The following is a 12,936-nucleotide window of genomic DNA, read 5'->3' on the forward strand; positions in this document are numbered from 1 at the left end:
CCACAATTGCTGATGTAGCTGTAAGGAGCCAGTGAACAAGGACTGAATTGTCTGAAACGCGTTTGGCTGTATGTTATGGTTTTCAGTTGGGAGCTGTTGCCGCTGCTCTCTGCAATAAATAAGGATTTCCCGCCCAACTGGTGGCGTCTTCACTAAGGGTAACTTTGGTTGTCGATAGATATATATATATATATATATATATATATATATATATCTTATTTATTTTTATTTAAATTTTAATTCAGTTAAGGGAAAGTTGGAGGTAGAGGGGGTTAATACTGATTAGAAGTGCAAAATGTAAAAAGACTTTAAAATCAAAGTATCTTAATTACACCTTTGCCTTCATGTGTTAATGGCAGAAATGAAATGTGAATGAGTGACTCAGAGTATATGGGTGACTGTGATTCTTTCACTAAGTTCATATATCAATCACTCAACTTAGATAGCACTTGAACTTCTGTTCCTTTGTATGTCTATGCTGTGGTATTTCTTAATGTCTGACATTAAGGATTTAACTCATAGAATTGTTAGTGTCATGGCATGTTATTCTGTGTTAGTCAATACTTGGGTATCTTGTATCTCAGAACATCTATCAGCAAATGGCGACAATAAGGCCAACTGTCGGTCCTATTAGAAATAACTCCCATCGGTTCTCAAGCACTGGTAGCTAAGCTTAACCATCGAAGTGTGAAACTTGTCATCATCGAACCATTTTCGACAATGTTAGGATTTCAAAAAGGACGTTCTGGAGAAACTTGGTGATTCAAGTTAACAGGTAACTCTGGGGAAACAAGCGTGTTCGAGGCATATGAGCTGCAGATTGTACACTTGGCATAGATCGCCATCTGGTGTTGGGCCCGGATGTTTGCAGTTTGTTTTTGTTCTTTGGACAGTCTTTGGAAGTCACGAGTTCGGTGACTCCTCCTTCGGTCCGTACTGCGCATGGGCTTCGGCTCCATCCTTAGATTGTTTTTTTCCGCCATCGGGCTCGGATGTGATACTTCGTGCTCCGGCTTCGAACTTCTACGGTTCCAGCCTCGACGGAAAATCCTCGTTCTTCGAGTTTCTTCATCAATCTTCATCTCTCGAAGCGGCACTTTTCTCCATTCCTCACATCGGCACCGGCCTTCGGGCCCTCCTCGACTCCGGTCCCGGCCGATGGAAAGGACTCCGTTCAAAAAGTGCCCAAAATGTGGGTCTAAATTTCCCCCACACCGCCCTCATCAGGTGTGTAACCTTTGCCTCTCTCCAGAACACGAGGCCAGACACTGCCCCGCCTGTAAGTCTTTTCGATCAAAAAAGACCATCCGGGATCGAAGAGCTCGACGCACCATGGCGCACACATCGACCGCGGCTCCACCGGACATCTTCGGAGACGACACCGGAGCTTTGGGGCAACAACACACCGAGCAGGAGGAAGACGTCGTCAGCGCTTCCGAGGCCGACGACTCCGACGTGGAGGACATCACACCGGCGCAGAGGGTCGTGAGTACTTTACCCCCTCCCACCCCCAAAACCAAAGAGACTCCGGTTACACCCTCGCCGGCAGGCCTGGGTAAAACCAAGCACGCAGCTTCTATCACCCCACCTTCGGGCCCGGTGTCGAAGCCTCAAGTCTCACGGCAGCTCGGGCTCGAGCCAGCCGACGCCTGGTGCCGATAAACACCGTTCGGCACCGAAGAAAGTAACGCCCAGGTCGACTCCGAAGCCACCGGTGCCGAAGCCTGGACTCTCGGTGCCGACAAAACACAAACACAAATCCCTCGGCACCGACGCTCCGGCGCCGAAAACTACCTCTACGCCGAAAAAAACGGAGGTTCTAAAAAGGCATGGCGCAGAGAGAACACCAAAATCCTCGGCTCCGAAAACATCGGCGCCAGCGGACGATTCGGCGCCACTGGACCTTTTTACACCAGATCCTTATCAAAAGACCTTATCTAAGGATCCAAAGACTGGGCTATTGACTTTAGCTGTCAAGAAACGACGTCTTGACACGCCAGCTCCTCCTCCACCGCCTAAGCGGAAGGACTCTGCCACATCTCCTCTCACAGTGCCCTCCCCACTACCTCCTCCTCCTCTTCCACCTCCTCCCCCTCCCAGGTCTCCGCCACCCTTGCCTCATCATTCCCAGACCCCGTCCCCAGATCCGGATTACGGGGATCCAGATTATGACTCGGCGGACGCCCCAATGGACCCCACTCCACCGGGGACCCCAGACCCATGGGAAGATTACCAAAACCCTGACATACCGGATGTGCCTCAGGACGACCTCTACCCATCCAGGCCATCTCCTCCAGAGGACTCACTAGGGTTTCACCACTTAGTGCAGAGAGCAGCACACTACCATGGGGTGGAAATGCATAGTGAACCAGTGGAAGACGACTTCTTACTGGATACATTTGATATTCAGGACAAGTCCACAGCTATCTTGCCCATGCTTAAGGGTGTCACCAAGCATGCTGCAGAGGTGTTCAAAGACCCTGTCAGGGCCAGGGTCTTAAACCCTAGAATAGAAAAAAAAGTACAAGGCGGCACCCACAGACCCTACATACATTAAGGGCCCTGCTCCCTTAGATTCCCTAGTTGTGTCCACAGCTAGAAAGCGGTCTAACTCTCAGTCCTCAGGCGAGGCCCCACCGCCAGATAAGGAATCCAAACTTCTAGATGCGTCTGGTAAACGCACCGCTTCGCAAGCCGGGAACATCTGGCGCATTGCGAATACACAAGCGCTGCTTGCGCGTTATGACAGAGCACACTACGATGAGCTTGAGGCTCTTATGCAGCACCTCCCAGAAAAACACAAACGTAAAGCTCATGACCTGATACAGGAGGGAAAGCTAATTATTAACACCTCCATCAAATGTGCCCTCGATGCAGCCGACACTGCTTCTAGAGCCATAAATACTAATGTCCTGCTTCGTCGTCATGCCTGGCTCAGGATCTCAGGGTTCAAGCCAGAAGTCCAGGCATCCATTCTAAATCACCCCTTTGACCAACAAAATCTCTTCGGGCCAAAGGTAGACGAAGCATTCGAAAAAAGGACACAGACACAGCAAAGTCTATGGGGGCATTACAATCACAAACCCCTAAACGCTCCTTTCGGTGCTCATCCTTTCGTGGCACAGGCAGAGGCTACTCCACCGATAGCGCCTCTACCTCCTACAAGTCCCCTCCTCAAAATACCTTCTCAAAGGGCTACCAAAGGGGTGGATACAGAGGCAACAATAAGGGCAGGGGCAAAACTAACACCACCCGTTCTGCCACCCCGCCCGCACAATGACTTCCCTCCGCTCCCCCCAGACCATCCCACTCCGGTCGGGGGCAGACTACAAAACTTTATCCACGCATGGGAATCCATAACATCGGACAAATGGGTGACCCAAATTATTCGGTCAGGGTACTGTCTCGAGCTAACTTCTACCCCACCCAATATCCCACCAAGGCACCGTCCAATGTCTCAAGAACATTCCACACTGCTCAAACAGGAGGTGCTCTCCCTCCTCCAAAAACACGCTATAGAGCAGGTCCCCGGCAATCAGCAAAATCTAGGGGTCTACTCTCTGTATTTCCTGATACCAAAGAAAGACGGGACCCTGAGGCCCATTCTGGACCTCCGGCCTCTAAATGCATACATACATTCAGACCATTTTCACATGGTCACCCTACAACAAGTCCTCCCGCTCCTCTCTCAAGGAGACTTTCTCACTACCTTGGATCTGAAAGACGCATACTTTCACATTCCAATACACCCTTCTCACAGGAAGTACCTCAGGTTTGTGGTGGACGGTCAACATTACCAGTTCACAGTTCTCCCCTTCGGGGTCACCACCGCACCACGGTTGTTTACCAAATGCCTGGCAGTTGTACACCTCAGACGTCAACGTATTCACGTCTTCCCTTACTTAGACGACTGGCTCATAAAAGCCGCGTCCTACAACCAATGCGTGCAACATACCAACAGCACCATCCAACTGCTCCACCAGCTAGGCTTCACGGTGAACTACCAAAAGTCCCACCTCCTACCATCTCACACAAAGCAATATCTCGGGGCCACTATAGACACCTCCAAAGCTATTGCGTATCCAAACTCAGCCAGAATCGCAAGCATACAAGCCTTGCGCCAAACGTTCCTTCCTCAGCACTCTCTTCCAGCAAGAGTGTTTATGAAGCTCATAGGGATGATGGCATCTTGCATCTTCATAGTGCCCCATGCAAGACTCCACATCCGTCCACTTCAAGAGTGCCTAGCACAACAGTGGAACCAGGCCCAAGGACAGCTGACGGATCTGGTGTTGGTAGACGGCCGCACCCATCACTCTCTGCAGTGGTGGAACACCACAAACCTTTCCAAAGGGCGGCCGTTCCTGGACCCGGTTCCTCAGGTGATTCTAACAGCGGACGCATCGCTCTCCGGCTGGGGAGCGCACCTCTTACACCTCACAATGCAAGGTCTATGGACGCCACAGCAAAAGTCGCTCCACATCAACCATCTGGAGCTCTTGGCGATCTTTCTAGCCCTAAAATCCTTTCAAAAACAGATTTCAGCAAAAGCAGTCCTCATTCGCACAGACAATATGACTGCAATGTATTATATCCAAAAACAGGGGGGGACACACACTCCCCAGCTCTCCCGCTTAGCCCAGAGCATATGGAGATGGGCAATTCCTCAAAACATCTTTCTCCTGGCACAGCACGTTCCAGGCGTACAAAACACCATGGCAGATCTGCTCAGCAGACAAACGCAACAACTACACGAATGGGAACTGCATCCACAAGTTCTTCGCCCATTCTTCCACAAGTGGGGGCATCCTCAGATAGACCTCTTCGCCACCCACGAAAACAAAAAATGCCCAAGCTTCGCCGCCAGATACTCACACCCATTGTCCAAAGGCAATGCGATATGGATGAACTGGTCAGGCAAATTTGCATACGCCTTTCCACCTCTCCCGCTAATTCCATTAGTGGTAAGGAAGCTCCAACAGCACTCCCTCACACTCGTTCTGGTAGCTCCAACATGGGCCAGGCAGCCGTGGTACACCACACTACTACAGCTCTCGGTAGTACCACATCAAAAACTGCACCTGTCCCCATGCCTCCTAACTCAGAACCATGGAGAAATCAGGCACCCGGACCCAGCTCAGCTCAACCTTGCGATCTGGCTCCTGAAATCTTAGAATTTGGGTACCTTAACCTTCCCCCTGATTGCATGAACATTATCAAGGAAGCCAGACGTCCTACCACTCGAGCATGCTATGCCGCAAAGTGGAAGAGATTTGTTGTTTAATGCCGTAACAATACAATCAATCCTTTAGATGCATCCATACAGCACATCATATGCTATCTACTCCATCTCCAAAGGTGTAACCTGGCATATTCATCCATACGCCTACACCTAGCAGCGATTGCTGCTTACCTACAAAACAGACAGCATTTATCACTGTTCAGAGTGCCCGCTATTAAAGCCTTTATGGTAGGCCTTAAACGAGTAATTCCTCCCAGGGCACCACCTTCCCCTGTATGGAATCTAAATGTAGTTCTTACAAGGCTAATGGGTCCGCCCTTCGAACCAATGCATAAATGTGAGCTACAGTTCCTCACCTGGAAAACCGCTTTCCTCGTAGCTATCACTTCCCTTAGAAGGGTTGGTGAAATACAAGCGTTCACTATACAGGAACCCTTCTTACAAATACATCACAGCAAAGTGATACTTCGTACAAATCCAAAGTTTCTGCCCAAGGTCATTTCCCCCTTCCATCTCGATCAATCGGTGGAATTACCTGTTTTTTTCTCGCAACCTCAATCTGTTGCGGAAAGGGCTCCACATACACTTGATGTTAAGAGGGCTTTACTGTACTACATACAGAGAACACAACCCTTCAGGAAAACTAAACAATTGTTTGTTTCCTTCTCTCCACCACATAAAGGCAACCCCATCTCTAAATCGGGGATAGCTAGGTGGATTGTAAAGTGCATACAAATTTGCTATCAAAAGGCAAAAAGAACATTATCTGTTCCACCTAAAGCCCACTCTACTAGAAAGTTAGGGGCTTCTATGGCTTTTTTAGGGAACATACCCTTAGATGACATCTGCAAAGCAGCCACATGGTCAACACCGCACACCTTCACAAAACATTACTGTGTAGACGTGCATTCCAAGCAACAAGCTAGTGTGGGCCAGGCTGTACTAAAGACACTTTTTCAAACCGCTGCAACGGATACCGGTGGTCGCCGCTAAGGTTGGGTACTGCTATATAATCTATGCTAAGTGTACAATCTGCAGCTCATGTGCCTCGAACGGAATATGCTACTTACCAGTATGCATCTGTTATTGGCATGTAGAGCTGCAGAGTTGTACACGCCCACCCGCCTCCCCGGCTACCTGTATCCGTTCCAGTCCATCTTATTTAGATACAACACACATGGGTTTCTCACTGTTATCACTACGCTCCATCATTTCCCTGTTGGCGAAAAACAATCTGAGGATGGAGCCGAAGCCCATGCGCAGTACGGACCGAAGGAGGAGTCACCGAACTCGTGACTTCCAAAGACTGTCCAAAGAACAAAAACAAACTGCAAACATCCGGGCCCAACACCAGATGGCGATCTATGCTAAGTGTACAACTCTGCAGCTCTACATGCCAAGAACAGATGCATACTGGTAAGTAGCATATTCCTTACAATGCATTAGGTCCTGCAATAGCGAGATTTTGAGCTATTGGCATTGTAAATGGCAATGCCTTTTATAATATTAAAAGGCATCGTCATTTACAATACCAATAGGTCAAACTTTAGCAAAAGCAAGACCTATTGTATTGTAGAGGGCGGTGTCCCTGAAGTATGCACTGTGCTCACCATTAAAGTCTCCCCCGAACCCCCCCCCCCCCCCCCCCCCCCCCCCAAAAAAAGAAACAAGAGCGCGGTGTCCCTAAAGCGGGCGCTGCACTCAGCATGCAATTTTTGTTTAAAAAAGAACAGGTGAAACAACGCGCAGTGTCCATGAAGTAGACGCATTCTTCTAAAAAAAAGTCATTCTATATGGAAAGAAGGATTCGCCATTGTGCTGTGGGGGTAGGGGGCACCTGCTTTTAAAGTTAGAACGGCACAGCGCTCTATACGAAAAGCAGTTGGTGCACTGCAAATACAACAAAAAAGCAGCTGCCATTGTTTGTCCCCATATTCAATAAACAAAATGGTGCTCACCCACATATGCCGACCGTGTAACAAGCCAAGTAAAAGGTACAGTTATGGGCGGTAACAAATGCAGACCAGGTGGTACTAAGGAGGGACTAACAAGCCTACTTACGAATCTGAAGCGAGCATTTATGAAGGACAATGACACAAGCCAATGACCAATTTGGGCAGAGTGGGAGGGGCTTCCAGTGCATATCCTAATACAGAATGCTCGCTGCACTTAGAACCGGCCTAAAAAGATGGGCTGTAACAAAATTGAGCACAAGACAACTGTTCCTCAGTGACGTGCTACTGATTTCTTCTCCTTTACTTTCCGATTACTGCTTCCTCTATAGTCTGCATCAGGTGTTCCATTTTAACCACTGCTGCACTATGCAATGAGAAAAATAGTTCCATTATAAGGAATGTCGGGGGCATAGACCTTTGAATATAAAATACCTAAATCATGCTAATTGAGTAAAATGTTTGGTTGGATGGGTTTAATCTGTAAAGCTGTATATTTTAGTCTTTCACTTGTATCCTTTATCTCTGGGCACTTGACTGTCGGTGTACTCCACATTTTTTTTTTAATTTACTTTACAATGATTCGCTTTAATAAGTGTTTTTTAAAATTTTGTATACAAAAGTCTAAATGGTCAAATGAATAATCCAAACATCCAAACCGTCTTCACCCGTACCATTACAAACTCATTGCTTCACATCTTGAAGATTGGCAAGAAAATAACAAAAACGTAGTTTCTCTCTCTTGTGGCTAGTGGTGTGCTCTGAAAACCGCGCCTAGCAATGTAGTATACACACTACAAACATTCACTCTGAAGGAACTGCAAAAAAAGCACACTGTACATTACACAGGCTGTGGATCCAGTACCACTTATTACCATGCCAAATGCATCTACCTAGGTAATGTCAAAATATTTCAGAGACACTGTGAATGCACAAACTACAAAGTTCTCAGTAAAAAAGGGAAAAGTTCCACATGAAAGCGCTGCACCCATACCTCCTGGCACATATCTGTACCATATTTATAAAATATACAGATTTTGCTATTGTAGTTGCCCAGATTTCTTAAGTTCATCTCGGAACAACCTCACGTAAACTTATTCTCATAGCAGAAAATGCAGAATGCCAAAACTTCACATCAGACTCCAAGAGCCAGATGAAAGAAAGTGAACTGTTGCTGCTTTAAGCAAGGACTTGAGTATGTATATATGTTATGCTTTTCCACTGATTTTGCTTAAAGACTAGAATTGCCCTTGATGGCTCAGAATGGATATGTCAGTGGTGGTTTACAGATCCGGTTTACTTATCAAAGCAGTCACTCCGGTGACTACAGAGCAGACTAGGTTTACTTTCTAGTGCATAGGGCATGATCCTTCAGTATTTAACGCTGTTGCCTCCTAATGTCCTTCGGTATGCCAGAGTGCATATGGCTTGATGTCTGACATCCACAAGGTCAGCTTAATATTTCAAATAGTAGTGATTTTACTTTTAGCGCATCTGAAGATCGGTTGACCCCTTGAAGTGTAAAATTGTAGTTAGCCAACGTTACAGAATACCCTTTCAAAACTTTCTTCACTGTTCTGGAGATTAAGAACTTTCCTGAAGGGCTTGGCATGGTATTTTCTCCAATCATAAAGCCAATCCCCTGTAACACATTTGAAAGCATTGCGGCGACCATTTGAATCCTATCTAAATAAGCCTTTCTCTCATGGAAAATAGCTATACTGGATACCATTCGGAGAGTTCGTGAAATATAGAGATTGTGCTCAGTCACAGAAGTAAAGGATGGCAACTGCAAAATATTACTTGACATACACCGTATTGTATTCTGAAGAACCTTGAACGAAAATCAGTAAAAGTGTCGTGAAGATGAAGAACCCACTGTACTAAAGAAAGAGTAACTCAAAACAAACTTTTTAGATCAGTCCAGTTACTGACATCTTAAGCGCAGTCACTATGCGCTCAGTCCATATATTTGACAAGTTACTGTAATTTAATTGACAAACTATCCTACTATATAGCTGTCCTCACTGTTTTGCTCTTCCAAGTGTTTTTTTCTGCTTATCAGATTGGAGGTGAGCATTTTTTTTTCTTAATAAAACTATTTTATTAAAATTTTAACAGATCATTGATGGGAGAATATTGATTATAGGTTGAACACTGTACCATACTATTTGTCATAACACATTTCTACATCATATGGGTTGTCTACTACAAAATCTAATTGATGTCCTGTGAAAGCATTTAACTTGAGTGATTCAGAATTGAGTGGCAGTGGTGACCTCTTGTGCTTTCATTTTGGCTGTGTAAGGAGTGTACTTGACCGAATCATGTACCCTTTGCTGTGCCATCAGTGTCTCGCAAGAGCTTGCTTATTTATCGTGAATATTGGTGAAAATGCCATGATCAAGTAATGTTAGTAACTTAAAATCATATTTAGTCTTCATGCAAATATTCACTGACTTCATCACCGAGAGGTATACCACTTTGGAGAGTGAGGATTGTGGACATGGACTGACAGCAAAAGAGCTAAGGATCCTTTAAAGAGAGACACCGAAATGAATTTGTGACTTGGGGTTTAATTTGACACTTTTGGAAAAACGCCACATTGAGATTGGCTTATATACTTGAGACAAGTTTGTCTTGTGGAGTTGACAGTGTTCTTGGATCATACCTTTAGGCTGATGTGTTCAGTGTTCATGATTTAAGTGAAAATTCGTAGGATGGATAACTAGGCTTACAAGTAAATAGCATTTCCTTAATTTTAGTGTTCCATTGAGATGATTTAGTGTTTCCTTTCGTTATTTGTGCATACGTATTGGTCACCTTCTCACTGATGCATTGTTCATGGCGACAATTCTTTAGTCTAATAGATAGAATGTAGTTCTTGGTAGATAGTTGACATTTTGCCAGTGTTAATGTTGGGTTGGAAAATACTCTGCATTATTCAGCCAGCGTTACGTTTAGTAGCCAGATGTCGAATACATCTTCCCCTGTACTTAAAATCCTTGTTGGTGCTCTGGTTGTGTTCCATCAGGGTCAGCAGCAGATCACTGTCCAGGGCCAACAAGTGGCACAGACTGCAGAAGGGCAGACCATTGTATACCAGCCGGTCAATGCTGATGGCACCATCCTACAGCAAGGTACTGCAGACATGAGTGGGGAACTGTCCTAGTTTGAACTTTGTAAACGGGGCTCTGTTCTAAATTTGTATGGACGTTTTTGTGCTATGTTCTTTTCAAATGCCTGTTTAGGCCGGATGATAACTGGAACAGACACAGGATTAATGCTATTACTCTGTTCTTTGTGTATTTCCCTCTTGTTTTGTTGTTTAGTTACAGTCCCTGTTACAGGCATGATCACCATCCCGGCATCCAGTTTAGCAGGAGCACAGATTGTTCAAGCTGGAGGCAACACCAATACGACCTCCAGTGGGCAAGGCACCGTTACTGTCACGCTTCCAGTCTCTGGCAACATGGTGAATTCTGGCGGCATGGTGATGGTAAGAATTTTATCTAGCACAAATACATGGGGTGTCTCAACGCAGAATAACAGATTTGAAGATTGCAAGTCACATTAATTGCAGTGCGGTTAAAGTGACATTTAAACACTTTTTGCATTTTATGGCTCTTTGACTTCCTGTTTTCCCTAAAGTATTACTGGAAGCTTGAATCATTCTGTTCCTAGAGCACTTCAGCTGTGCTTTCTTTTGTGTTACTCTTTAAACTTTGGGGTGAGCGATGTATCCTATGAACTGTACGATACCGGTTACCAACGCTTCATGTACTCAGAAGCAAGTTGTTTGTGCCTTTTCTTTAATGTTAAACTATGGTTGTCATATGTCTGTTTCTAGAAACATAACTTTCCTCACCCTCCTGTGCTTTCCTTTTTAGGTCTCACCTGATCCAGCGCATGCGCTGGTCTGACTGAGACATTTTGTATGCAGGTTTTCCAAGTGCTGCCTGTGGCCTAAAGCGTGCACGTGAGCGTGCACGCGCGCAGCTGCCATGTGTCTTACTCCGCCGTGCTTGATCGTCATTTTCACGGCCGCGCGGCCAATGCTTGTTGTTTATAGAGAGCTGAAAATAAAATTGGCTGTGCGCCATCTGGCTAGTGTTTGATTGTAACTCGTTAGTGACATGCACTATGGACGGTTTTCTAGGCCTGCCAACAAAGCAAAGGCTCTCCGCTGTACGCCGGTTCTTACTTCACTAGCATATGTATAAGAGATAGTAGTGTACCAGCTCCTGTTCCGATAATTCCAAATTAAATGCAAACATAGGCATGTCTCCCAAGGGAGATCCTTTCCTCCCCTCGTCCTGAAAGATGGGCTAACATTACATGCTTTCCTAAATTGCATGCTCAGCCTTTGGGGCATCTTGATGCTAACAGATGTCCTTTCCTAAGTTAATGTGACATATTTTATCGAGCTTGGAAGTACGAAAAACTATGTAGACCCTACTGGATTCGAACCGGTGACCACGAACGAGGTCCAGCACAGGTATCTGCAGGGGATGCATTAGTTCATTTTGCCAGTAGGGTTACGATGGTCAGTCTCCCTGTGGATTCCTCTTGCTTTGCAGCTCTTTCCTTAGCTCATCCAATGTTTTACCGTTGAGCGAAACACAAGACATTACCACCCCTCACGTTTTGGCGAAATACATTTGTCGCAAGCTTTCCGATTATATTTTGTCTTCCTTAATGCCAGTAAATATGGATATCCAGCACTCATTTTAGTCTCCAGAGTTAAGATAATAGTTTAGGTGTTTCATGCAACACACATGGTTACGAATAGGCATCCAGGTTCGCTACTATCTTTGTGCGGGCGTACATGTCAGTTAAATAAAATGCTGTGGTGTGCAAACAGAAGGGAAGTTTAATGTGGGGGTTGGCATTTTCTACATCTCTTTAGGTCCTAATCTAAACATAGTTGTCTGTGATATTCAATCATTGCACAGATACCACTAGTGAATACCGTTCAGCGTTGCCTGGGCTGCATCAGTGTCTAAACACTCCGTCCTACGGAACTTGTTTTTAAAACCTTGTTTTCCAGCCGAGCTCGAAATTCCTCAACGTGATGAAACATTAAAACAGAAACCTAGCGAGTGGGAGTAACATTCCTTAAAAATTTGGTACAAAAATGTTCTGAGAATGCTGCAGTGGTAACTTTTCTTGTGTCAAAATCCACGCCTGGAGGCTTGTGTTTTTTTTATATTTGCGCCCGCGCACACAACTCCCGGTCGCGGCCGCACGTTTTCTTTTTGCAGGTTCAGGGGGAACCAGCATGGGGAAATATGAAACCAACTTGAGAAGCGGAAATGCCAGCCTGCCACCTGGACTGTAAGGAAGAGTGACCAGTGGAAAATTGTACCAGTCCTTTCAGCGCACCCCAGGAGAACTTAAGTGCGCAAAAAGTTGGGGAATTGAACCCTTAGTTCTAGCATTGTTCTCCTTGGAGTGCGTGCACTTTCTAACTGTTAGCACCTATTTCGATGTTCCTTTTAGTATGCACCCCTACAGTAACTTTGTGATTCAGTTATGTGTGTGTTCTTATCTCCCCATCCCCCACGACTGCTCCTGTTAACTCCCCACTCCCGTTGATCCAACACCAGCGACCCGATGGGGGCATGGCAACTCCAAAGTGATACCAGGATTCTCATGTTCCAACGTAGTTTTTCATTTTTACTTTACTTTTCAAAAACTGCTGCCGGACATGTTGGAATGATAAAATAGCAGAAATGACAT

General features: G+C 45.7%; 1 protein-coding gene across 11 annotated transcripts in view; it reads left to right on the forward strand.

Moving 5' to 3' along the window:
• Positions 1 to 12,936, forward strand: part of LOC146871148 (nuclear transcription factor Y subunit alpha) — a 243,178-nt gene that overhangs the window by 217,177 nt on the left and 13,065 nt on the right. For all 11 annotated transcript variants that reach the window (XM_085650326.1, XM_085650320.1, XM_085650353.1 and 8 more), the window contains exons 5-6: positions 10,229 to 10,334; positions 10,527 to 10,693. In XM_085650326.1, the coding sequence (XP_085506452.1) occupies positions 10,229 to 10,334; positions 10,527 to 10,693 (273 nt within the window). The remainder of the gene's footprint in view (positions 1 to 10,228; positions 10,335 to 10,526; positions 10,694 to 12,936) is intronic.

The sequence above is a fragment of the Triturus cristatus genome, chromosome 1_1, assembly GCF_964204655.1.
Source record: "Triturus cristatus chromosome 1_1, aTriCri1.1, whole genome shotgun sequence".
Taxonomy (NCBI): Eukaryota; Metazoa; Chordata; class Amphibia; order Caudata; family Salamandridae; genus Triturus; species Triturus cristatus.